This window comes from Drosophila mauritiana, chromosome 3L, assembly GCF_004382145.1.
Source record: "Drosophila mauritiana strain mau12 chromosome 3L, ASM438214v1, whole genome shotgun sequence".
In the NCBI taxonomy this organism is placed as follows: Eukaryota; Metazoa; Arthropoda; class Insecta; order Diptera; family Drosophilidae; genus Drosophila; species Drosophila mauritiana.
Window position 1 is genome coordinate 10,559,546 of NC_046669.1, and position 26,218 is coordinate 10,585,763.

The 26,218-nt window shown below is 40.4% G+C and overlaps 8 protein-coding genes across 8 annotated transcripts; 5 read left to right on the forward strand and 3 right to left on the reverse strand.

Moving 5' to 3' along the window:
• Window positions 1–736: 736 nt before the first annotated feature.
• Window positions 737–2,074, reverse strand: LOC117141124 (nucleolar protein 58). The gene is made up of 2 exons (XM_033304448.1): window positions 1,972–2,074; window positions 737–1,806 (listed from the first exon to the last, which is right to left on the reverse strand). The coding sequence occupies exons 1-2, from the start codon at window positions 1,981–1,983 to the stop codon at window positions 835–837; spliced, it is 984 nt and encodes a 327-aa protein (XP_033160339.1). The 5' UTR covers window positions 1,984–2,074; the 3' UTR covers window positions 737–834.
• Window positions 2,075–2,834: 760 nt separating this feature from the next.
• Window positions 2,835–3,531, forward strand: LOC117140710 (MIP18 family protein galla-2). The gene is made up of 2 exons (XM_033303775.1): window positions 2,835–3,057; window positions 3,114–3,531. The coding sequence occupies exons 1-2, from the start codon at window positions 2,937–2,939 to the stop codon at window positions 3,461–3,463; spliced, it is 471 nt and encodes a 156-aa protein (XP_033159666.1). The 5' UTR covers window positions 2,835–2,936; the 3' UTR covers window positions 3,464–3,531.
• Window positions 3,532–4,231: 700 nt separating this feature from the next.
• LOC117140709 (mitochondrial inner membrane protein OXA1L) lies at window positions 4,232–6,398 on the reverse strand. The gene is made up of 4 exons (XM_033303774.1): window positions 6,321–6,398; window positions 5,909–6,181; window positions 4,741–5,797; window positions 4,232–4,666 (listed from the first exon to the last, which is right to left on the reverse strand). The coding sequence occupies exons 2-4, from the start codon at window positions 5,990–5,992 to the stop codon at window positions 4,482–4,484; spliced, it is 1,326 nt and encodes a 441-aa protein (XP_033159665.1). The 5' UTR covers window positions 5,993–6,181; window positions 6,321–6,398; the 3' UTR covers window positions 4,232–4,481.
• Window positions 6,399–9,797: 3,399 nt separating this feature from the next.
• Window positions 9,798–10,491, forward strand: LOC117140400 (larval cuticle protein 4-like). Its single transcript, XM_033303270.1, has 2 exons — window positions 9,798–9,854; window positions 10,006–10,491. Exons 1-2 carry the CDS (start codon window positions 9,843–9,845, stop codon window positions 10,396–10,398), a joined length of 405 nt encoding a protein of 134 aa, XP_033159161.1. The 5' UTR covers window positions 9,798–9,842; the 3' UTR covers window positions 10,399–10,491.
• A 962-nt stretch (window positions 10,492–11,453) lies between these two features.
• On the forward strand, window positions 11,454–12,224 carry LOC117139892 (larval cuticle protein 4-like). The gene is made up of 2 exons (XM_033302570.1): window positions 11,454–11,505; window positions 11,786–12,224. Exons 1-2 carry the CDS (start codon window positions 11,494–11,496, stop codon window positions 12,176–12,178), a joined length of 405 nt encoding a protein of 134 aa, XP_033158461.1. The 5' UTR covers window positions 11,454–11,493; the 3' UTR covers window positions 12,179–12,224.
• Window positions 12,225–13,244: 1,020 nt separating this feature from the next.
• LOC117139893 (larval cuticle protein 4-like) lies at window positions 13,245–14,013 on the forward strand. The gene is made up of 2 exons (XM_033302571.1): window positions 13,245–13,296; window positions 13,588–14,013. The coding sequence occupies exons 1-2, from the start codon at window positions 13,285–13,287 to the stop codon at window positions 13,930–13,932; spliced, it is 357 nt and encodes a 118-aa protein (XP_033158462.1). The 5' UTR covers window positions 13,245–13,284; the 3' UTR covers window positions 13,933–14,013.
• A 1,308-nt stretch (window positions 14,014–15,321) lies between these two features.
• LOC117139739 (endocuticle structural glycoprotein SgAbd-8) lies at window positions 15,322–16,056 on the forward strand. Its single transcript, XM_033302296.1, has 2 exons — window positions 15,322–15,608; window positions 15,673–16,056. The coding sequence occupies exons 1-2, from the start codon at window positions 15,597–15,599 to the stop codon at window positions 16,027–16,029; spliced, it is 369 nt and encodes a 122-aa protein (XP_033158187.1). The 5' UTR covers window positions 15,322–15,596; the 3' UTR covers window positions 16,030–16,056.
• A 741-nt stretch (window positions 16,057–16,797) lies between these two features.
• LOC117139738 (diphosphoinositol polyphosphate phosphohydrolase 1) lies at window positions 16,798–20,528 on the reverse strand. The gene is made up of 4 exons (XM_033302295.1): window positions 19,403–20,528; window positions 18,188–18,286; window positions 17,889–18,044; window positions 16,798–17,818 (listed from the first exon to the last, which is right to left on the reverse strand). Exons 2-4 carry the CDS (start codon window positions 18,284–18,286, stop codon window positions 17,540–17,542), a joined length of 534 nt encoding a protein of 177 aa, XP_033158186.1. The 5' UTR covers window positions 19,403–20,528; the 3' UTR covers window positions 16,798–17,539.
• Between the last annotated feature and the right edge of the window lie 5,690 nt (window positions 20,529–26,218).

Here is a 26,218-nt window from a genome sequence, read left to right on the forward strand (position 1 = left end):
ATGCAATAACTATCAAATTAAGACGAAGACATCTAAATTCAGCTTCGTAATTACACTTAAGCACCTACTTGTTATAATTGTGATTATAATTATAGCGAAAAATTACATATAGAATGGAAAAAACCGAGGCAAACAATAAACTGTTTATTGTTACATGAAGTCTGGCTGTTTATATTTATATTACTGATTACTTAAATTAGAGTAGTGAATAAAATAGCAGTTAACTACGTGAATGCCATAAATATTTAGTGAATAATTAGCGAAGAGGTGCTTACGTAAATATTCAATGTTTTTTTACGAGAAGCGCGTAGTTAAGTTGCTCGAATTTATACGGGGAAGTCCGTGGAGTCTCGCATTTGAATTGTTGCATATCGTGGAAAAATTTTAAAAATACTGCAGTATAGCTTTACTATAATAACAATTCTCTGTGTAAGCCTTCGTCTAGAACATAAATTAAATTTGTTACCAGAAAGCTACTTTAACGCATAAAAATTTAGTGCGCTTCAAGGCGTTTAAAATCGGTACAATGTTCTTAAATTTATTATTACCAAAGTGTGCAAAACATGTAGTGTGAAGTATTATTAACAAATACGAACTACATTTAAAGCTTCATATATTTTTGGAAATTTTATTAAATGAAATGCTATAGATACCACTTTTTAGTTTGCCTATTGTATTAAGTGCTTTTTTTTATAGACATTCACCTAAATATTTATTAAATAATTAACACCCAGTCTTTTTATATAAGCATGTAAATATTTGTGTTTATTTAAGTTCGTTTCGCTGACTACAAATCTCGTGATGGTCCCATTAGCGACTTTTGGCATGGGAAGCCTAGGCCTTAGCTTTCTCCTTGCTTTCCTCGGAACTGGAAGTGGACTTATCCGCGTGCTTGTTCTTCTCGAAGAGCTCGGCCACGGGAATGGGATGGGGAATGTGGAGATTGAGGATGGACGGAGTGGTGCTTCCCAGCTCCGACTTGGTGGTGGATGGGAGATCGGTGGTGGTGGCTTTGGTTTGCGTGGGCACGGGAATATCGCGCTGGTGACGCTGTTCCGGCGCCTTTCCGCCGACCAGAGACTCGATGGCCTTGTGGAGCTCCTCGGATCGCTGGGGATTGTGCTGGAGCGACTCACGGGCCTTCACGCTGTCGGGTTTCTCCACAGTCTCGCGCTTTTCCTGCTTCTTGGGCAGCTCGGCGGTGTGAGCCACAGCGGGCAGGGCATGGGGCAGCGAAAGATCCTCCACCTGAGGACGATCACCCGCCTCATCCTTGTGGCCCTCCTCGTGGTGAACTTCCCTCTTTTCCTTCTTGTCTTCATGTGCTTCGGGAGCCTGCTTCACTTCCTCCTTATGGGGAGCTGCATCGTCACCATGATGGCCCTCCTCGTGGTCAGCCTCTCGCTTTTCCTTCTTGGCTTCATGGGCCTCGGGAGCTTGCTTCACTTCCTCCTTCTGGGGCACCGCATCGTCACCATGGTGACCCTCCTCGTGGTGAGCTTCCCTCTTGTGCTTGTGGTCATGTGGCCCAGCCGGAGAAGGCTTTTGCTCATGATGTTCAGGAACGGCCGGCTGCGAGTGATGCAGCTGTTCGTGGGCCTTCACGCTGTCGGGTTTCTTGGGTTCATTACGCCTCTGGCGATTCAGGACGGGAGCATCCTTCAGCAAGACTACCTTGGCGGTGGGCTTGGGATCAACGAGCACATCGGGACTGATGGGACTGGGCCTGGAGAGCTCCCCAGAGGTAGACTCCTTGACATCCAAAGGTGCTGCGTGGCAGAAAGCCACCAGAGCTAAGAGAATAATCTAAGAAAATGTGAAAAACATATACTTTAAAACGTATTTTAGATTGTTGAATATCATCATTGAAAAGTTTAAATTTATAGCACTCTTTAATTAGCCGATTACAATAGTGTGTATGGAAAACTTCGTTAGCATTTTCACTTTTCCTGGGTAATCTTAAAGACTTACAACCGACTTCATGCTGAACGCTTGGAGATGTGAACCAAACTGCTGATCTGAGCCAAGTGGCGACCCATTTTATAAACCCAACTGGGCGATCGGAAGCTTCTCCACTCCGTTGGCAGCGGCTGTTAACCAGTTTGTAATTCGGTGCTAATTGCGAATAGATGCACGCCAAGTGCGCGGAAACCCGTTCACAATGTAAATCTGCTTTTCTACGTTGATATTGATAAGTCTGGCTAATTATAACCCGAGGAAATCGGCGTCAAGTGCGCCGGCTTCTCGGCATCGCTGCTTCTCGTAAAAGCGGCAAAATGGAATAAAAATATGGAAAATAAAAGCGGGTTTGGCCGGCGAAATGGGCTCAAGGCTTAGTCAGCAGCGCCAAGTACGGACTCATCCTCATCCACATCTGCTGGCCATTTAGCACTGGCTCGCAAAAAAGTTAAGCTTGGCTAACTAAAGTTAAGTATTCCCGCAGCTAATTTGAAGAGCACATAAATATGGATCGCGAGGCGTCTGTAATTACGCCCTTTACGTAAGATGACAGGTAAACATATCAATTGAACGATGTTTTCCTGGAAATGTACGTTGTGATTTGATTGATCTAGTAATTGCTCTGAATTGCCTGAATTTGTATTCAAATAATTCCAACCTAAAAAAGACTACTGCCATTAATTAAAAAAGATTGCATTAAACATCACTAACTAACCTTAATTGTGTGAGGCGCGCATAAATGTATACTTAATTAAATGTTCTGGTTAATAAAATTAACAAAATGAGATCAATTTCAAATTCAAATAAATTTGGCGCCCAAGAAGTGTGTGCACACCATAAACTGAATGTGGTGTTATTTGGCATCTAATAGTCTGAAAAGTGCGGACACACTGAAAGACATAACTTATTGTTTCAGTTTGTTCTTCGTCAAATAAAAACGTGTAAATAAAGGGGTTTCAAGGAAAGAACAGTACAAAATGCCCACGGAAATCGAGAACATCAACCCCAATGTCTACGACAGGATCAAGGAAAGGGTATTAACCGCCAACGAAGAAGACGAAAACGTGCCCGATCCATTTGACAAACGAGAGATTTTTGGTGAGATCAAAGAAGATAGCTGGGAATATACATATATTATAAATCGTATTTCCCAGATCTCATCAGAAATATAAATGACCCGGAACATCCCTTGACCCTGGAGGAGCTGCATGTGGTGCAGGAGGACCTCATCCGGATAAACGATGGCCAGAATTCCGTGCACATCAGCTTCACCCCGACGATTCCCCATTGCTCGATGGCCACATTGATTGGCCTCTCCATCCGGGTGAAGTTGCTCCGCTCGCTGCCACCTCGCTTCAAGGTCACCGTGGAAATAACGCCCGGCACGCACGCCTCCGAGCTGGCGGTGAACAAGCAACTGGCGGACAAGGAACGAGTGGCCGCCGCCCTGGAGAACAAACACCTCGCCGAGGTGATCAACCAGTGCATCGCCGCCAAGGGTTAACTACATGATTTTATCCTCGTTTTGGATATATATATAAATATAATAATGTTGGTTTAGTAATAATAATATTGATTTCACCTTTCCGAAATTTGGAGCTATTTTAGTTTTTTTTAGATATGGTAATGTTTATTTATCTTAATTGTTAGTTATTAATAGGTAGCAATAACATGGACATTGTCCATATGTCGTATATTTATTGGGTTCTCCTCTTGCTCAGCTGTTTAAGTAGTAGTAATAACCTTTTGCTCAAATCTAATTGTCTGTCAGAGAAACTAAATTATTTCCTATTTCAAGTTTGCTTTCCACTTTTGGTTAGGAATTATCATTGTTTTTATGTCTATGACTAGACTTGTTTGGATAGATAAATAATCCAAAATGGTTTTCAAACTATCCAACCTAGCTTTATGGCTTGCTATTAAAAACATGTAAATGCTTTGCGAATCCATTTAAGAGGTAAAGACTACTTCTACTTCTCTGGTTATTAGAATTGCTATTAAATCTTTTATTTATTATCTGAGCCTATGCTAACTAATAGCTAGTAATCGAGGTCAGCAACTTGAAAATCCACCCCGGCATCGATTGATTGATGGTTTTTGATTTTTTAGTCTAACTCAATGATTGTACAGCATTTAAACTGAGGCTAATAGTATTTGAGGAGCATTTCCATATTTGTTATAGGAATAACAATGTGTTAGCTATCCGCAATTAATTGTATATTTGATTGTCATTCAAGACCGTATCTTATCTGAACTGAAAACACTGAGTTAATTTATGACTGGTCATGTATTCATATATACATTCGTATCTTCCATGACGAGTTTATTTTACAGCGATTACATCTACCAAAACTTTGTCTCCCACTTCTCAAATCAGGTTTCATCAGCAAAAAGTTTGCCTCTGTACATTTACAAATTATATTTTAGCAGCAAAACGTTCGGATGATGAAGGACTATAGACTAAGTGGTTAAATTAACGTAACAAGACACAGCGCTCAGCGGCGATTACAGGATGCGAGGAACTATCCCTGCTTGTTCGGCGGCTCCTTTAGCCGCATGTGCGGCTCCGCGGATATGGGTTTTGCCACTTTCGTGGGATCGAACTTGTACGTCTTGACCAGCGGACCCTTGCCGGCCTTGGCGAATCGGATCTCGTCCAGGCGCTGTCGCTCCTCGATTTCTTTCGAGATCTTCATGTTGTCCCAGGCTGGAAAAGTCAAAACAAAAAGGTTGTAAATCGGAAGAGCTAAAAAATGATGTGGGAAAATCCCTGTTACTTACACTCCTTCATTCCGCCGACGAATCCCTTCTTCGGTGGCAGTGCACTAGGCGCATGGGTCAACATCTTTTCGATCTTAAAGTACTCCCTCACGGAGGGAATCCTCAGAACCGCAACCTGTCCCAACGATATAAAGTTGCTGCAGGCCCAGTAGGTCAAAATGGCAGCGGGGAAGTTCATCGTGAACGGGAAGATCACAATGGGCAGTGCTCTGAGCACATATTTCATGGTGTTCATGTTGGCAGCCGATAAGCGTGCCGAATCCGTTCCGATCTCAATGGTCAGGTACAACGTGGCACTGGTGATCAAGGGCAGCAGGTAGTATGGATCCGCCATTGTGAGATCCGTGAACCAGAAGAGTCCTCCATCCCGCATCGATTCCACTGGGGCGTTGGCCATCTGTCGCAGTCCCATGAAGAAGCTAATGAAGAGCGGTGCCTGGGCCAAGGGAACTACCATGTTCTTGAGCGGATTGACGCCCTTCTCCCGCATGAAGAGCATCATTTCCTGGGCATAACGAGCGGATTCAATGGCATTTCCCGACTGCCTGGCCTCGGTCATTTTCAGCTGCAGCATCTGCATCTGCGGCATATTGTTGTTCATCTTGGCAGAGTTCCTCTGGGCCAAGATGACCAATGGAAAGATTATGGTTCGCACTGCGAGCGTTCCAATGGCGATGGTGCCCCACCAGGGAATTTCCCACGTGCAGTGCAAGAATTCCATGCAGTTCTGTACCATGCCCACCGGCGACCAGCCGCCCAAGCCAATGGAGGCGAAGGAGGGTTCGCCAGCGGCATTCATCACATCCATTACATTCAGACCATCGGTGGGTGGAGGCACTGGAGCGGCGGGTATGTCCGGCAAATCCACTAGTTCCGTTTTCGGCACAGCCTGCATGAACTCCTCGCCTTTGGTGGCTGAAACTCCCGCCGCAGTTGCTCCACCGCTGGCGAAACGAAGCTGGCCGAGATTAGACCAGTTTCCGGGGGCCGCTAAGGGCAGACTGCTGCCCCTGGTAAGCCTTTGGAGGTGGAGATCTCTCCTGCCGCCCGGGGATGCCTGGAAAACAGAGTTTTCATTGAAATTTGGGTACATTTTCGAACACAAACATTGGCCAACTTGCAGGTTATGTCACAGGTCGCCGGCTCTTTTTTAATGATCTTCACTCACCTGTGGGGTGAAACGACCGGCTGCGGAACTCATGGCCATTGCCGCGTTCGTTGTCCTCCAAAGCTGCATCCTGTGAGCCAGCATTTTCTCCGCAGCGCTCGTAATTTGGTCAAAATAAAATTAAATGATAAAATTCGCCTCGTTTCGAGCTAGGCGAGTGCGAGCGAGATGGATACAAACACGCGTGCGGGTGAACGACAAGAAAGAAGCAGAGTCACAGCTGTTCGCGAAGAGCGCCCTCTGGCGCTACTTAGCAAGACTATCTGATTACCGCTAAAATTTAAAATGAAAAAAAATAAATTCCCAAAACTTATTCCATAAATTAAGTAAATCATTATATATAAAATGACAAGTTTCATTAGGAAAATTTTTGAATTTTTAAATACTTATATTTATTAAACATTTCGCTTACATTACTTTATATGTTTCTGGGTGTGCTCATCAACCTCTTGAGAAATTAAGCTTGGTCAAAATTTCGTGTTGACTTAAAATTTTATTTGAAATAAAATCACTACTGACAAAAATCCAGGAGCCTGCCTCTTAACTTCCTCAAATTCTTTAGGAAGTTCTGTTTTATTTCGATGCGAACCTTTATCATTACTATTCTTATTATTATTATTATTCAAATAAGAAATAATATTGGTTCTCAAGCAAACAACATTGTGCAAGGTGCTAAAAGTCATCTTCAAATTAGGAGTCCTATAAATTAAGAGCCAGTTAATTTTTGGAAAACTACATTAATAATCTCGCAACTTGCTGCTAAAAGCCATTTAAATTTTACCCGCTCTATGACATCCCGGAAGGCCAACAGGTTATGGGAAAATGCTAAAAGTCAATATGACATATTTGGCAATATATGTATCAGTTTCAGTTTCAGTTTCAGTTTTAGTCCAATTAATATGCACACGAGTTCAGCCCAATTAATTTGCATTCAATTTAATACACTAATAATGAAGTCTTAATGTTTGGACACATGACAACCTTTTAAAGCAGCTTGAATAAAATTATTTGCCTCGAAATAAGCGGATTGTGTTTGCTTTGACCTAGGCATTAAATGTATTATTTATAACATAAATGTATTATTTATAAACTATTTGCTAGTTAAAAAACATAAAAGTAAGTTCCCACTTTAAATGTGAGTAAGTGAAATAAATCAAAATAAAATCTATGTAAATCAAATAAAATATTATTTAAAATGAAAAGTAATCCAATGTGTTTTGCTTATCTACATTTTTTCGAACGATTGGTAATATATAATATTTTGTAATATTTCAATTTAATTTAAAATAGTGTATATTTCGCCTGTGCTTAAAAATCAAAAACATTCAGTTCTCATTAGAAATACGATTCTCTTTATGTTCAGATTGGCATGGGAAAAATAAATTATAAATTCATTTCGGCATGGTTGACAAAACTTGCACCAATATTGACGCCTGATCTGCATAAAACTGAATCGAAACCTGAGAGATTTTATACGAAATTATACATATCTATAGCCCAAAATCGGTGTGAATTATTGAAGCCGCCGAAGCCATTGACGCGCATCTCAAAGAGATGCCAATTTGTTTATTAATGAAAAAAAAACGAGAAAACCGAATAAATCGACTAAAATTAATATAATATTTGGAACTAGTTTATGCTTAAAATGTTGCTGACCGAACGAATGCTGCAGTTTTTGAATATCGATCAGAGTACAAAAGATAATCGTTAATAAGTAGTCACTAAAATATATCAAATGTCATCATTTTGGGCATCTCGAATCGACCTTACTTTTTTTGTGTCGGTACTATCTTTTGGGATTTATTTCTACATTTGGCATCTATCTAGTCCAAACTTGGCCCTTAAAACGACTGACAACATTCGACTAATTTGAGCGACTTAAAACTATTTTAGTATGATTTATTTAAATTTATGCGAAAACTTCGACAAGGTTGATTCAGTGACAGTAAAGACTAAGCTTGAAGAGAGCCAATCACCTTATAGCCACACTTTAAGAGGCATTAATAAGTGGCATTAAATTAATAATCATAATCGTATCTCGGCACTATGCATAATTATGGGAATAAAGTTCAGAGGGGATGCCCCGACTGACTTCGTGACGACAGCAAATCCAAGGGTGCTAAATACGTAGTCAATGTTCGATCTGTTCTCAGAATTAACACGAGACTATGCCCAAGAAATCGGCACAAGTCAATAAATCTTTTGAATGTCTTCGGCACGTTACCATGTTACCGAAACCCACAAATCCAACTTTGTATTACACGCAACACAAGCACTTCCTATCGATCCGCCCAGACGGACTATTTCACTCTTGGCGTGTCATAAAGTTTAGTTTTACGAGCGACGTGTTCCCATCGGATGGATATCTGCCCAAGGCCATGCCCCCCAGGTTGAATAATTTCATTGGCACATCGAAAACCTATCAGCACAGTGGGCAGAAAGCAGACATTAAAGGATCGAAAGATTCTAGGGCCTCAAATATGATATAACTGCTTATTTAGGATTTTTTAGCATCAAGTTTAAAATAAGGAACAATTTGTTTTACATGTTTAATATTTAATAATATTAGTATTTAAAGCAAATTTTTAAATTATTTTTTAAGTATTTAAAACACTATCTAAAAGGTCACTAAAAGAAATAAAAACAAGTTTCAAAACTGTGATAAGTCACATAATACCCATCCTTAATCTATCTGTATCTCTCTATCTATCTATCTGTATCTATCTATCTGTATCTAATTCTACTAATCGCTACTTTAAGGACTGGTTTTCGAAAGTATAATATTACTTTTTTAAGCTTTCTATTGACCTGAGAACTGGTTGCGAACCACTGTGCTAGAATATGAGCTAATATTTTGAAAAATCGCATTAAAGGTGCCGCTGGTGACACGATACGTTTTGTAGTCTTTGGATTTTGGATAAAGCGGATTAGGCGCGCCTGGCAACGGGTTAATCCAGTTTGATATCTCACTTGTGTACCAATTAGGCATTAACTCACTTTAATGGCCCAATTTGTTAAACGCACACATTTCAGCACCTCAGACGGACTTTACACGCGCGTAGAGCCCAAGATAAGGTTTGACGAATCGAACTGGAAAAGTTAACCATTGAGCAGACCGGAGTAAAACCATAAATTATGCTAAAATTGTATCGAGACTGGTCGGTGTTTTAAATGCATTTAATTAATACAATTTTTGGGTGCGCCGCCTGAAACTGAATTTGGAACCAGAAACTGGAGTCTGCGGATCTCGAACCTCCAAGCAGACCTATGTGGCTGCGACATTGACATTGCCGCATGGGGTTCGTATTAACTTTTGCTCTTTTCAGTGCCCACACGCACAGCAGCGGTCAAGCTGGTAGGACCGATGTGCGACAATCTAGGAATAAGGTGCCTAGAAAAGAATCTTAGCTACGAAAAATGATGTTAAAGGAAATTTAAGGACTCACTAAATAAACTTAGTTAACATGAAAATAACATTGGTAACCTTTTAAAAAATATTTTGTTATTTTTTAAATGAAGCTTTGAAGTATTTGAAAACTCTGCATTTATTAAAAATTAATATTTGAAAAGGCCATAGTTGTATGTATATTATTTTCATAATTAATTTCGATTACTTATTGTCTAGTCTAATTTGTTCACCTTAGTTGTATGAATGTGCATCACATCTTGGTTTGATTGAAAACTAAAAGAGTGGATTTTTGAACTTGTTCGTAGCTCTTTGGCTCTTAGGTCACTCTTGGTGCTCCAGTTTGGCCAATTTTGGCTATTCGATTTTATTGATATTCAGATGCGTTTCCTGCAGCAGAGCGTAAAAGTTGTTTCGGTGGATCTGGTTTCAAGTCGAGAATTGGTATAAAAACCTAAGTAGTCTGCAGAATAGTCACCATTCAGAGTCGTCTCTCAGCTTAGACAAACGCACTCCAAGCCATCAAAGATGTTCCGCTACGTAAGTCAAAAGGATATTTACTTCGAGCTACAACGAGATGTGTTTAGAATTCTTTAAGATATTTTAAACATCTTGAAATATTTCCTATGGGCTCAATCCAAAAATGTCTATGATCAATTTGTAACTAACTGGGATCCATCTGCCTTTATAGCTGCTCGTCGCCTCCGCCGTCCTGGCCTGCGCCTTCGGTGCCGCCACCTACAACCAGGAAGCTGGTGCCTACATCACCAAGCTCGGCTCCGACATCCAGCCCGAGGGCAACTACAACTACCAGTACGAGACCAGCAACGGAATCGCCGCCCAGGAGTCCGGAATTGGGGGAAACCACGCCACCGGAGGCTTCTCCTGGTACTCTCCCGAGGGTGAGCTCGTCCAGATCTCGTACGTTGCCGACGAGAACGGCTACCAGCCCCAGGGAGCTCTCTTGCCCACTCCTCCCCCAATCCCAGCTGCCATCCTTAAGAGCTTGGAGTACATCCGCACCCATCCCCAGTACGTCGAGCAGGAATACCGCAGGCCCGCCCTGAAGAAGCTCTTCGGTTAAGCGGGAGTGGAAGTCTTATGTGATAACATTTTAAAAGAGCTTTATTACGATTTAAAAAATGTTTTAAAATAAAGAAGAAACAAATTACATACATTTATGTTTGTTTAAACTATTTCAAACTATTAATATGGACAAGAATAATGGGTGCTTAATATATGAAATATGGTTTAAGATACAGCGAGGTCACGTAGCAAACTTATTTATATTTCACTTTTATATATTTCAATTTTATCAAATTTTCTTGTTAAAATTCTTTTTTCAAGGATATGCTTTCTTTACCTTCCTATTTGTTTTATAGTGGGAAAATACTGGCAATTCTATGTTAGATTTTAAGAACCAAATTAAAACCTTTAGGAAAACCACATACTTGCCATCCAGTATCAAACAGAAATCAGCTATCACGTCCTTGAAATTATAGGGCAATTACAAAAACGATCTGTAGTATATGATTCGAAGGAGGTTGAACTGCTTATTTTCATGGCCTTTAAAATGAACAAATATATTTTAAATAACTTATTAAAAACAATTGCTTACTGAAAAAATTTGGGATAATATCAGAAGAATTATGGGTTTAGCTGAATAATCTGCCTTTTTAATCTCTTTAACTAATCTGCTCATTTCAAAATGATAACGATTTGATTATCTTATCTTTGATATTTTGTACCATAATTGTGTGAAATCAATCGTATAATACTTTATAAGGATGGATTGTTGAATTTAATTAATTAATAGATGTTAATTCCTAATTAAAATCTTATTAGATACCATTAAAATATACGTGAATACGACTTTTTTAATATATGCATAATTTTATGATAACTATAACTATCTTGCCCGATAAATACTTATGCAAAAGTTAATAGCCAAACTTATGTGCGTATGTGGCTCTTTACCTTTTTAAGCCGCTCCAGTTTGGTCAATCTCAGTTTGGCCATTGTCATTCATATGGGTTTCCAGGCGTCTGCCGTAAAAGTTGTTTGGGTGGATCGGTTTTCGCATCGAGAATACCTATAAAACATTGCCGATCAGCCACAGAGTCATCATTCAGAGTCGTCTCTTAGTCGCAGACACACGAACTCCTCCAAATCACCCAAGATGTTCCGCTACGTAAGTATATCGCAAGGATAACTATAGGAAAGCAGTGGAAAACAACAAATAGTGGCAGAAAAACAGTGGATTCCAACAATTAGTGCCACTAAAATGTTTAAGGATATCAAAATATTAACCAATATAATATAGCTTATATTAACGATAGGAAAATCAGTTAAATAAATAAACCTACCGGACTTATAGATACCAAGGATAGAACTGACCTTTTAAGATATTGAGAACTTCAACCGACATGTGTCATCAAAACCCAAATTGCAATAATAACCTTGTCTTCTAGATGCTCGTCGCTTCCGCCGTCCTGGCCTGCGCCTTCGGTGCCGCCACCTACAACCAGGAAGCTGGTGCCTACATCACCAAGCTCGGCTCCGACATCCAGCCCGAGGGCAACTACAACTACCAGTACGAGACCAGCAACGGAATCGCCGCCCAGGAGTCCGGAATCGGAGGAAACCACGCCACCGGAGGCTTCTCCTGGTACTCTCCCGAGGGTGAGCTCGTCCAGATCTCGTACGTTGCCGACGAGAACGGCTACCAGCCCCAGGGAGCTCTCCTGCCCACTCCTCCCCCAATCCCAGCTGCCATCCTTAAGAGCCTGGAGTACATCCGCACCCATCCCCAGTACGTCGAGCAGGAGTACCGCAGGCCCGCCCTGAAGAAGCTCTTCGGTTAAGCGGGAGTGGAAGTCTTATGTGATAACATTTTAAAAGAGCTTTATTACGATTAAAAAATTTTTTTAAAATAAAGAAGAAACAAATTACATACATTTATGTTTGTTTAAACTATTTCAAACTATTAAGATGGACAAGAATAATGGGTGCTTAATATATGAAATATGGTTTAAGATACAGCGAGGTAACGAAGCAAACTTATATATATTGCACCTTATATTTTAATTTCTCAATTCTCAAATTTTCTTGTTAAAATCCTCTTTTAAAGGATATGCTTACTTTACCTTCCTATTTGTTTTATAGTGGGAAAATACTGTCAATTCTATGCTAGATTTTAAGAACCAAATTAAAACCTTTGGGCAAACCAAATACTTTCCTTCCAGTATTAAACAGAAATTAAACTATTAAGTCCTTGGAATAATAGTACTTATTCCGACCAATACCAACTATTTGACCCCACTTATTTAAATAAAATATGCATCCTCTTTGCGAATGATGTTGAACTGTTTATTTTCATGGCCTTTAAAATGAACTAATATATTTTAATTAACTAATTAAAAAAAGAATATCAGTAGAATTATACGTTCAGCTGATTAATCTGTCTTTTTAATCTCTTTAACTAATCTGCTCATTGTAAAATGATAACGATTTGATTATCTTATCTTTGATATTTTGTACCATAATTGTGTAAAATCAATCTTATATTTTATAAGGATGGATTGTTGAATTTATTCAATTAATAGATGTTAATTCCTAATTAAAAACTTATTAGATACTATAAAAATATAATTGAATATGACTTTTTTAATATATGCTTAATTTAATGTTAAACATAACTATCTTGCCCGATGAATATTTATGCAAAAGTTAAGAGCCAGACTTAAGTTCGTATGTGGCCCTTTTTAACTTTTTAAGCCGGTCCAGTTTGGTCAATCTCAGTTTGGCCATTGTCATTCATATGAGTTTCCTGGCGTCTGCCGTAAAAGTTGTTTGGGTGGATCGGGTTTCGCATCGAGAATACCTTTAAAACATTGCCGATCAGCCACAGAGTCATCATTCAGAGTCGTCTCTTAGTCGCAGACACACGAACTCCTCCAAATCACCCAAGATGTTCCGCTACGTAAGTATATCGCAAGGATAACTATAAGCCTGTTACTAGATACCTTATTAATAAGATATCCTAAAATATTAAAAATGAATATTAATACACAATAATTATAAAAAAGCTGTGGAATAAAACAATTAGTGCCACTAAAATGTTTAAGGATATCACAATATAAGCCAATATAATAAGTAGTTTATATTAACGATAGAAATATCCGTTAATATAGAACTGGCCTTTCAAGACATTGGCAATTTAAACAACATATGTCATCAAAAACCAAATTGCAATAATAACCTTGTCTTCTAGATGCTTTTCGCCTCCGTCGTCCTGGCCTGCGCCTACGGTGCCGCCACCTACAACCCGGATGCTGATGCCTACATCACCAAGTTCGACTCCTATATCCAGCCCGAGGGCGACTACAACTACCAGTACGAGACCAGCAACGGCATTGCCGCCGCGGAGACCGGAAATTTGCGAAACGACGCCACCGGAGAATTCTCCTGGTCCTCGCCCGAGGGTCAGCTCGTCAAGATCTCGTACGTGGCCGGCGAGAACGGCTACCAGCCCCAGGGAGATCTCTTGCCTACTCCTCCCCCAATCCCAGATGCCATCCTTAAGAGCTTGGAGTACATCCGCACCCATCCCCAGTAGGTCGAGCAGGAGTACAGCAGGCCCGACGACAAGAGGCTCATTGGTTAAGCAGAATCGGGAGTCAAATATGACAACATTCATATGAAACGCTTTATTACAAATCGTAAAAATGTTAATGTAGAAATGAAATAAACGACGAAGATGTAAAGAAAACAATCTTGAAAGTCAAATTTTCGTTGCTTAGGGCTAAGATCAGAATTCATAAGTTAAACCGTGGGAAATATCAAAAAAATATATCCCAATTCTTTAGCATTATAGGTTCAAGGTTATGATGGACGAAACAATGGAGTTCATAGACGAGATACCTTTTGATGAAATCAAAATATTGAAAATTTTTTAAAAATTAGTGGGCGTGACATTTTTTTTAAGTTTGTAAGCAAATAAACCTATAGGTTTCATAGTTCCGGAGATCTCAAAGTTCATACGGACATACGGCCGGACAGATAGACGTACGGACACTGGCAGATCGACGTGGTTAGTGGCATCCGCACATCCTTCATCCTGTTCAAAATGTTTCATCCAATCTAGTGTACCCACTTATTCTACGGTTATCGGGTATAAAACTTAGTAGTATTTGTTGGAGTGATTTATAATCTGTTATATTATTAACATACGAATTGTTTTTGCCTAGTTGCCGCACATCGCCACATTAACACCCATAGTTTATGCTAATAAAAATTCATATTCAATAGTATACTTTTTGGATAATACCAAAATGTGAAACGTTTTAAAACTTATTTAAATGCAAGCTAAACTATCTCAAATCGGCAGCAGTCGTTAGAAATTTACGATGACACTTGGTGTTTTGTTTGAGTTTCAAGTTCGTCTCAGTTCCAAACGCGAACTGCTCTGCCGGCATTTGCCCGCATTCATATTTCATTTGCATATCATTAACAACAAAAGCCGCTAATCGAGGGACAGAGCGTATAGTATTTTGGCGCCTCCATATCGGATACTCTAACTATTCAGAAGGCGGTAGGTTGACTTGGTAACTGGCTTTGGTGATCGCTGAAATGTGTATAACACTTACTTATAATCAAACTATTTTTATAAATTTTTAGTTTAATTTAATCCTTTAAAATGATACATTTTTAAATTGAGATAAAATTAATTCCTAGTACAATCAACTTTTCCTTTTAAAATATGTATCACTTCTTAAATCATATACCCTTATTTTAATTATACATTAATTTTACTCAAAAAGAGTGTGCCATATTCGCTGAAATATCTCTAGCAACTCCATGTTCGACTTACGATTTATTTATTTATTATGAATATAAGTCAAGATTAGATAAGAAAAGGGGCATTGTGTGGCAGCGTCTGTAAATCGAGATCGTTGATCTGCGATTTCTAAGGCGCAGATAAGGAGAGGCCTTTACTCATAAGTTGCCTGGGTTATAGAGCACCTGGGTCGTAAAGCCGTAGTAAAAACAAACAGATGACAACGGAGCTATTAGGCGAACTACTAAGCTCGTAAAAACGCGGTCAAATTCATATTTTCAGACGCGCGAATTAAATTAATAATTCGGAATGGCGAAGAGTCACCTGTTCGGCGATGGTGTAGGTGTAGGTCAGTGATCGTTGGGAGTATAAAACGATCTGTCGCCGAACTTGGAGATCAGTAATCAGTAATCAGTAGCAACTGCAGCAAATCCAGCACCAAAATGATCAAGACCGTAAGTCCGATGCGTTAATAGCGATAATAGCACATCTAATTGGTGTATCTTTTCCGGCATCAAGGCGCTAATCATTTCCCTGTTCCTGGTGGCCGCCATCCGAGCTGCAGACGAATCACAGGCAGAGACCACCAAATACCGCAACGAGATCAAGCCGGATGGCTCATACAGCTGGGAATACGGAACCTCCAACGGAATCGATGCCCAGGAGAGTGGAGTGGGTGGAGTTCAAGCAACGGGATCCGTGAGCTACGCTGCTCCCGATGGAACACCCATCCAGCTGCAGTACACGGCCGATGAGAACGGATACCGTCCGACTGGTGCTCATCTGCCCACGCCGCCTCCCATTCCGGACTACATCCTCAAGGCTTTGGCCTACATCGAGGCGCATCCATTCCAGAGGATTCAGCTGAAGAAGTAGTCCTTAAACACACAAAATAGATTTAATGTAGCAAAATTATTATACAAAATAAACTAAATTTAAGAGAACCACCTTTTGTTTGATGTTCCTTAAGCTGCAAGTATATAGAAAACATGAAGTGAAACATTTATTTTTAAAAGCAAACAACTCACGCTGTGTTCTGTTTTCTTCTTTATTGGTTGTAAATCATCGTTTAATTGCAACAATTTGTGATATAATTTAGCGTTCCGATAAAAGTTCGTTTGTCGGCTTTAGTTTGCAACTAAAGTACAATTGATAGATCGATCAAATCATAGATTCAACTGCCAGACTTTGCTTCCATTGAGCTTGAATTAAAATTTCGTTTTGTTGCGCGCTTTTCAAGTGCCAAAAAATCATCGAAAAAATGTCACATCAAAGTGTTTAACTCGTATGTATCTTGTATCTCTTAAATCACATTGAAAACATGCTCCTCTTCTTCGTTCCTAGCTGTGTTTATATTATAATCGCAATTGTTCTTTTATTTATTTATGCTTCTGAAAAGTACAACGTGCACATATCTTAGTAGTTGAATTAGTTCATAATATGTTGTTTGCTGGCTCCTCTAATTTCTCGCATTTTTTTTTTACAATAAGTTAACGTTTATCCTTAAATTTCCCCTGCAGTGGGTTTTATATTCTTGCATAGGCAACTGTTGTTTAATATATTTAGGTTTTCTAATGATTTAGTTTCCGTCATTTGTCTAGTTCGTCGCAAGTCGAGTCTTAGGTTTCATTTCTTTCTGATCTATTTTTTTTTTTTTTTTTTTGAAAAATTGTCCTTGACTGTGGGTGATTTGAAACGAAATCGATTCGTTAGTCATCGCTTAAATAGTTTTCGTTTTATTTAGGCCGCTTAGCATAGTTAATTAAGATCTCCTTTTGCGCTTGCTAAAGCCGATTCCAATTGGTTTGCTTGTTACATTAATCAATTAAGACGCCTTTTGAGTAAATTATAAAAAAGAGTAGAAAAATCTAATAGATATCGCTATTCTGGATTTTGTTGTTTAGTCCAACTAGTTTTAGTTTTTTTTTAAGTTTCATTTCGTGTTTGCAAAAAGTGCTATTCGCTCAAAAATTATTACATGTGGTTTCCGTCTACTTCTGCGTCGTGTTATAGATCTCGAATAATATAAGTTATCGCTTAGCATTGATCGAGTAGCGTTTTTGTTTTCTTCACCTCCTCTCCACTCGCTCTGGAGTAAACATATAAATTTAGTTCCGATACACTTACTAAAGACATAAATGAACGCCTTGACTTAAACTTAAACGCAAATGGGGCTATGTGGGGGATGCGGGGTAACATAAGTGTCGCTTAACCAACATAATCTAGAAGACTGCCTGTCTATTTGTTAATTTCCAAAATGTCAAAATGTGTATGGTTGGTTCTCGGTATGGGTTTAGTTTTGGGGTTAGTGTTAGTCTCGCGGTTAAGTGTGGTGTGCATGAGTGGTTACTGCTGCCTGCGATCCGGATCCTGCATCCTGATGTCTTTATGCCGTAGTGGGCGATGCGGCTGGGGTGGCGGCATTGGTCAACTTGGGCGGATGCGTGGCGTTAACCACGCGATTCGTGTTGTCCAGCGTCTTCGAGTGCTGCAGCTGCATCAGATAGTGCTGCTGAGTCGGCTTGTGCAGCGCCAGCTGCGAGAGTGCATCATCGATGGTGAACCACTGGCGCTTGCGACCGATGCTCCGCGAATCCTCCCACTCGTCCAGTTCCTGAGTGACGTTCATTACGAACACCTCGGTGCGATGCATGTGGTCATTGTTCTGAACGGCGGCACACAGATTAGAATCAGTTTTAATGGAATATAGCTCACTTCGAACTATGTGTACTTACCTCAAAGACACCGAGACAACGACCCAGATCGCCAACCACGCCGGCTTCCTCGAGCACTTCGCGTACGGCTGTCACCGATGACTCCTCTTCAGGTTCAACGCCACCTCCTGGAACGATCCACAACTCCGGGCGACGAGATGAGGTTACCAAGAGCACCTGGGTACAAGTAAATATTTTGTTAGTTACTTTCGAGAAAATCCTAATGCTATTTTTTTGAATTGCGAAATAATTTGTAACCTGCGAAGCCAGAAGTATCTAGACTTCAAATTACATAAACAAGCTTACGAATTGTTACTCACCTCCGCCTCGTTCTCCGATTTTACGCAAATACAAGCAGCTCGGCGCCTGAATCCATCCTTGTCGTAGATGCGAGTCGAGTTGGGCTTCTCCTTGACCATCTGGAAAGTGGAACACCCAAAATAAGAACAGTCACACTCGATGGCCATAAGTTTAACCTGCCTGATCCCCTCAATAATTTACCCCCTTATGTGCACGTTCGAAAATAACAATCGCTGATAACTGGCAAAGCTCTTCATATATCATTTTATAGCTTGACGCGTTTAATTTAAATGTGCGGCACATGAAAATCGTGATTCCGACCTTATCAGATGCGAGATTGTGGGCCCATCGGCGAATTGCACTGCCTGTCCGTCCGGCTTATCACTTATCAGCCGGTCTTTCTCCGTGGATAGCATGCCGGACTCGTTTTCCGATTCCGTTCCTCGTCAATGGTATTACTGGTACTATTGTATGGCACTACATTTTACACCTGACGAGGAGGAAACCAGACTGGGCAGCGATATCAACACGTTGCTAACATATTGATTGATCGGTGTTGTGTTTATAATCGGAAAACGTTTAGAAACCCAATCGGACAGATTAGCAGACCGGCAAATTTCGTTGGGGAGAGCATACGAAACAAGCTAGATGGGATAACCGCAGAGATCCTAGAACGTGTTTATTGGCACTATATCAACTATATATAGTATTAAGCGTTATCTTCATAGACGCGAATTTATAGCACCAATAACTAGACACTGAAAAAGAGCCACATTTACTTCAAATTATCCAATTGTGCAAAAGTTTGCAAAGATACTTAGCTGCAATATAAGTCCATTTTCTTGGCATACTGAAACCGAAACTCTTAAATAAATTATCTAAATCTCTTACTAACGATGTTTCACTTTTATGCCTGAATACTCCACACTCCCCAACCATTACTCTATACTTAGTAGGGAATTATATGCAAATACATTATTAATGCAATCTTTATGAGATTTGAATAGTCTACTAAGACCCACAAAGGAAATTCATTTTACTTTTAAGTACTTGTAAACATTTTAAGCTACTATCAATGCATTCTTATACTGTTGTATCTAGATGTGTAATCACCGCATTCCCCATAGTTTACATAAGATATTACATATATGTTTACTCTTTGGGGCACTATCAACGTATTGCTTGCAGGGTATCATTCAGGTCTGTTCCACCCCATTGCTTATCCCCGTTCTTACGTTTGCAGTGGTATTCGCTGATAGCAGATGCGCGTTGTTGTCTTCTTAGGCACTTGTTCTCCTCCTGCTCCTCGTCCCCTCTTCTCTTATCGCTCTGGCGCCCCTTCTCCTCGTCCGCTGCAACAAGTGTTGGATGTGTGTGTGTGTGATGGGGGGCTCTGGGTATTTGCGTGTGAAGTGGTGAGCCGGTCGCTTTTGCTTCTTGCGATTTTCTGCTTTTCTGGCGATCTCGTGCCGCTATTTCGCAGGTGCTTCTCGGCCACTCTTGCGCTCCCTGGCTTCCGCTGTTCCTCACTCGACGGAATACAAAAGGAAATGGCGAAAAGTGCACAAACAAAATCTAAAGACGACACTTTCTGCGCTCGCACGTCACACGAGACGTTGTTTTCGTATTGGTATTGGTGGTCGGTGTTCGTGTACCGTGTGTTGTTGTTCGGAAGTAGTAACGAAAAAAGAACTGTTGGTTTGTTTGTGTGGGTGGGTGTGTGTGTGTGTGTGTGGGGGGAAAAAGCGAGAAACAGAAACTTGTTGAAAATATACAACAAAAAGTCAAAAACGAGGAGAACCGAAATGAAGAAGGAAATAAAGCGCAGACAGGGCAGAATTATTTAACTACTTTGCAAATATTGCATGTTGTTTTTGTTTTTTTGTTGTTGTATTGGTTTTACACGGGAGAGCGTGCGAAGCGGTTATTCGTATGCGTGTGTGAGTAGCTTTTTCCTCGTCTCTCTCACGTTCTCACTCGTTCTTTGTCCTCAAACTTGAGATCCGATTTTAGATCCCAGCTCAAGTTTTTAGCTTTTGTTGCCGTTTCACAGCTCCTCTTTCGCCTTTTTCGCCGTTATCCCAGCGACACACATGCACACATGCTTGCGCTTTCCATTGCCTCCACAATATCCGGCTGCGAAGAATGTGCGAAGTGAATTGGCACACGGCTGCTGGAAAAGCGGAAAACAAAACGACAAAACGCGTTCCAGTTGTTGTGTTTATTGTGCCACTCCATCCACGGAATTAATCCACTTCGGTGCGAAGAGACGGCGAACGCACACAGTCTCACGTTTTGCGCTTGCTTTTCTCGCTTTATTCACGCTTATTCTATTCACTTTCAAAGAGTGTGACCGTGCGACTATCGGAAAGTTAAACCATCCGGCTTTCATCTATATACCGCTTGTGTCGTTTTCGATATTGTAAATATACCAAAAAGCTATACCAAAAGGCTAAGTTTAAGCTTGTTAATTCTGTGCGTTCTTTGTGAGCTGTTTTATTTTCTGATTTTAATATTTAGTTAAAATTAAATAAGTTTATGAATTTAAACATAATGCGCAATAGTGCAGATTAGGCGTATTTTGTAGAAGTTCAATTGCTTTTATGGGTGGGAGTCTCCGCTAAAGCGGAGCTTTTATTTGCTTTTTTGGTTGTTGTTGTGGCGCCCTCTTTCGCTTTTCACACGAACATTTATAATCAGTTTTTATAATAGCCGCTGGAGGGCGCTCATGTATATTTCAAGATCCAATACTATGAGAATAAAAATTATGTATAAAAATAACAATTTTTAATATTCTGCAGCTTATTTCTGTATTAAAACTTACGGCCCTCTTATATGAAAATTTGGTCACTGTTTTTAGTTTTTGGCGATGAAAAGTCTTTATATCGTTATTTTTCCTATAAAATTCTTAACGAGAAGAACATCCATGTTTATTTCAAAATGTTGTAGTGACCTAACAAGTTTTCTATAGTCACAGTTAGAGTGTTAATGTACCTCAGCATAAATATACTTAAATTAATCTTAAATTATCTTTAAGCATTTGAACTCTGCATGCAAGTCCGCATGATTTACACGCTCAAAACCCCAACGCCGCCCAGAGAGTCGCACATTTTTGAGTCGCTGCCAGGAAATTTCGGTGAGGATACACTAGCAATGGAGGGGGAGTGCCAGGAGGACTTTCGGGCAGGTCGGAGGGCATGACTTTATGACCCAGGCGCAGCGAGTTACACAAAATTTGTTTCTTGTCCTGTTGTCTGTCGCAGGTTTTGTTGTAAGCTTTTAATGCAACTACTTAGCATGGAGCATGGAGCACATGGGGTTTGGGGATTCCTTGGTGTCCTTGGCTCGCCTTAACCATTTCGGGGGGAGTACTCCGCCCCCAATTGGCTCCTTCGGCGATTCCTTTTGCGATCTGCTTGGTGCTTTTTGCTTGCGACTGAGGCAAATTGCTTATTTCTTAATGCATTGCCATTTCCTTTTTTGGCTTTTCTTAGACAATTTGCCCCGGCATCGTGTCGCATGAGTTATGGCCTCAGTTTCCATTTCCATTGCCGTTTTCATTTCCATTTTCTTTTGGGTGACCATGCAGAAGTGTTAAGCAGTTTAACGCGCTTTTTTCATCGGCTGCTTCGGTCTTCTTGGGCATCTTCCACAGCTCCACTGGGCGACACTTGTTTAGATGTTAATTCTGGCAAATCGATCGACTGCTCTTGCCCGACTTCCTCGTCCAGCCCCGCCCACTTTTCGGCTGGAGGAGCGGCACGCCTTGCTGCACATAAATTCAATGTCATAAATTTGGCACGAGGCGTCGCTCTGGCTACCAAAAAACTTTGCCTATTTGATGCGTTCGTATGAGCTCAACCAGATAGAGAGCAATGAAATCAAATGTGGACAGGAGACGATGGCAATGGTCCTCCAGGACTTCTGGGTATCGAAGCGGGCAACTAGAACGGGAAGTTCATGCAGAGAATAACAAATTTTTAAAATATTAAGTATACGTTAAGTGTCTCAATACAAATATGTTGTATTGCATTTCTATGATTTTAATGTTGTACAATCAAATAAGAAAATATTTGAAGTGTGTTTGTTATAAATCTGCGTTATTTAACGTTTGTGTAATTTAACTAAATAACGTTGTTTAAACTAAATATTTTTAGCAAAATAAATTTTTTAAGCACGGTGGCTTAAATATCCGGAATACTTTGAGTTTTTGAGATCCTCTTTTGATTTGCTGAGAATCTTTATATATGCAAATTGTACTTTTTATTAAATTTTAACTGTGTTGGTATTGCCTTTTTTGTCATTTCGTATTCCAATTGAAGCAATTTTAAGGACTAACTCGAAAATCCATAGACCAAATCAAAATGCACTTATTTTCGTTCTGCCTTCACTTAATTTTTGTTTCGCAATTGCACAATTTTTTCGTGTTTCTCCTCCATAAAATTTTTTTCCTTTCCCTGTTTCCCAATTCTATTTTTTTTTTCGTACGTTATCCTGCGGCTGTTGTGGTCAACGCTCGTTCGTCCTGTCTACTGTCATTGTCCTGTTCGCCCCCTTTGCCCTGCCCATTTTTTTCCCATTGCCGGGGAAAACTCGTGACCACGTGGCAAGGAAACTTCATGAATTTAAATGAACCCGATTCCCTTAAGTTACTGTTAATTGAGCCGGCAAATGGGATTCAATCCGACAGGACTTTCCAAACTTGCTGACTCCTGGCGCAGGTGTCGCAATCTGTCGTTAATTCACTAATCCCACTAATGCCACGCCCCTATCATCGGGCCCGGCAACTTGGCCACCCCCTTTTTGCTCTTGGCAGCATACGGTTTCACTTGAAGTCGGAAGGAGCTGGGCGGAGATAAAGGACATGGAGTCACCTACAAACGCAATTTGGCAACAAAATGCAGCAAACAGGCAGCGAAACAAAACAAAGCAAAACGAAGCAACAAACATGCAACAAGAACAACAGCAACGGAGGGCACAGAATTATACAATTTATGCGATTTACGAGCAGGCTCCTTCGCCTTCTGGCGTCCAGTGATGGGCACTTGGCGATATTCATAATGTATTAGTGGTAACAATTTTTAAAAAATATCTATAAAAATGGCCTATACGTATAAAAATAAAAATGATAAGAAATATTTTGTATTATAGCTCAATAAAATTCATTAAAATCAATTACAATGGTGCTTTATATACAAACTAAGTTCATGCATCACATCTCTATAAAATAGGAATAATACTTTCCCAAGTCACCTAATTTTACATTTAATATTTTATTTGTTGTTCCTCTTCAGGCCTATAGATTTATTTAATATCTATAGTTCTTCCTTGGTACCTTTTTTTTATAAAAAAAACCCTTGGCATCTCTGAGAGTCGGGAGTCCTTTGTCCTGCTTTTTTTAGCAGCGGGCTAGAAACTATTTCTATTGCTGCGGCGCCGACATTGCCTGGGCAAGGATATGCCGTATTTCCGTTTACATAATAAATTTGCTAACCACGTTCTGTCCTCGTTGGGTGCGCCCCCCATTTCCCCCGGCTTTCCACCCGCTTTTCCTGCAGCAGCAGCCTTCCCGCCTCCAAGTGAAATGCGGCATCGCCACCAGCGCCGCCATCGCTTGGCATCAAGTGCCTTGTGGTTTCCTGCATCTGAGGATGAGGTTGAAGTTGAGGTCGGCGCAAAAAAAAACTTGGACAGCCACCGCAGCAGGCGAAGACCTCTGCGATTTCAGCGCTTTATAAACTTTAACTTGCTGGAATTGCATTTGCTGCTGTGACAATTGCACGTCGCTTTTGCTTTTCTTTTTTTTCTATATTTTTTGACGGAAGTCCGTCGGCGACAACTACTTTTGCTTGATCACTGGGCGGCCGCTGGTCCGGTGTGGCCTCTAATTAATCTATTAAATCGAAACCACAAACGAGAGTCCAGCGCGCCTACAAAAAACCAGAAAGGAAGGCCCCAGCGAAACAACGAACTTTTTAATACACTTTAATATTCATTTTGGTTGCTTGAATCGAATTTTGCAGCCACAACATTTTTATTAATATTTTTTTTTTTTTGTTCAATTGGATTATTGGAATTTAGTGACATAAAATAGTAATAATCAGGAACAAATCTTAGATTCTTTAAAAAATAAAGTTCTGAAATATAATTGTTATACAGTTGTTATGACAGTTTCCTGCTTAGAAGTAACACTCCCTCCATTCAGGGTATGAGTAACTGCAGCCATCATTGAGGAAGTCGTCTCCGCTGGGGAGTTGATTTGAATTGGCCCCAACCCAACTCCACCCAACCCGATCGACGATGCAGTGCAGCCCAACTGGCCGCTTCCGTTTTCCGCTGGAAGTGAAATCTGTTGGCGGCGGATGCCATAAAAATGCCAACTTAGTGGGCAGGTATGTACATACATATATGCAGTTGCTGCAGGGCGTGGCAGCCGCCTCAGATCTCGCCTCTTCCCACACAGTCAGCTCCAGCATGGGATCCCGCTCCCAGTATCCAAGTTCCACTATGCAGCATTCAGCATCCAGAATCCAGAACCGTCAGCTGTCCCGGGGGTTCAACAACCGATCCTGACTGAGCTGCCGTTCGTTCTACTAATGGCTTGCCACACTTTACATTAGCGTCACAATTTATTGGCCGACTGCTGCGCCGGCGCAGACGCATCTCAGACATTGAAGATGCACTGCGCGAAAAAATTAATGAAAAAAAGAAATTTAAATTTGTGAAAAGAGAGCTGAAATATGATACTACGTAAAATATTTAAGGTTTAAGCCATAGTATAATAATTTATCACTCAATGTGGCTAATGAAAATTCGCATTAGTTTATAATGTGAAAATTTAATTTATTTAGTTAATTATAGAAGCCATTGTGTATAAGTAAATCATAAGAAATAGCAAGATGTAACTATTATAAGAATTTAGCTATATGCTGGAAGGTAATTTAAGATAATTCCAAACACAGCATTTTTTTTGGGTTTTCTGACTAAGTTTCTCTCAGTGCATGGAACGGCCCACTTGGTCGCCTGCTCCACGCATTGCTTGGTAGCTAAAATGGTCATAATAATAATAAAAATTTTCTGCAGTCGCCAACGCGTCGCAGTTGCAGTTGCAGTGGCTGCTGCAGTTGCACTCGCTGTCGCTATCGAGGCGTTTGAGCGCATGTTTGACGCATCAAATGATGACGACCACAACTGCTGCGATCAAGATGGCCATAATGATGATGATGATGATGACGGCAACAGGTCCGCCAGGCATTCCCCAGTACCATTCCCGATCGAATCCCACTCCAGCTGCCCAGTTGAGCCCCCGCCCAAGCTTGCCAACTGCCCATTCCACACCGAAGCTCCCAACTCCGAGCTCCAAACTCCAAAACTCCCAGCAGTGCGTAAGCTCAGAGGCGACCGGTTTATGTCAAATGTATTGACAGGTGCATGGAGCCGGGCGACGGCTGCTCCAGATCACTGAAACAGGCTCAAATCGGTACGGTTTGGCCGGGATCGCTGATGGGCAGAAGGTGGCTATAAGTCGATGCGGGGACTTTGCTGCCTGGCAGTCAGTGCATCCATCATTGTCCCAGAGGACTCACTGCGATCGAAGGCTTGGGAATTTGGAGGTTCAAGCGGTTTAGTCATATTGTGAGAATATTAAATTAATATTCAAAATATTAAAGTTTGTGTTTACACAACAGAAATTAAGTTGAAACTAAGCATACTTTCAATCAGTAACTTTATTACTATTAAAAAGATATAGGTATGCAGTTATAAATGGACCATCAAAAATCAATTTTACACTCCTAAGCTTACTTGTTAACATTTATGCATTATATATTATTTGTAATCTGATTTGAAATCAAAATCTTAAATTTATATACATAAAAACATACATTCATATACGTAGTTTTGTATGCTTCATCAAATGTAATTTATTTAAATTTAAGTACCTTTTAGCAAAATCTATGACATAAGTTCACTTACCTTATCGACGTCTCTTTATAATAAATTCTAATTCCATGTCCCCTGACACATTACAATGGACCAAATCCTCGACTGAA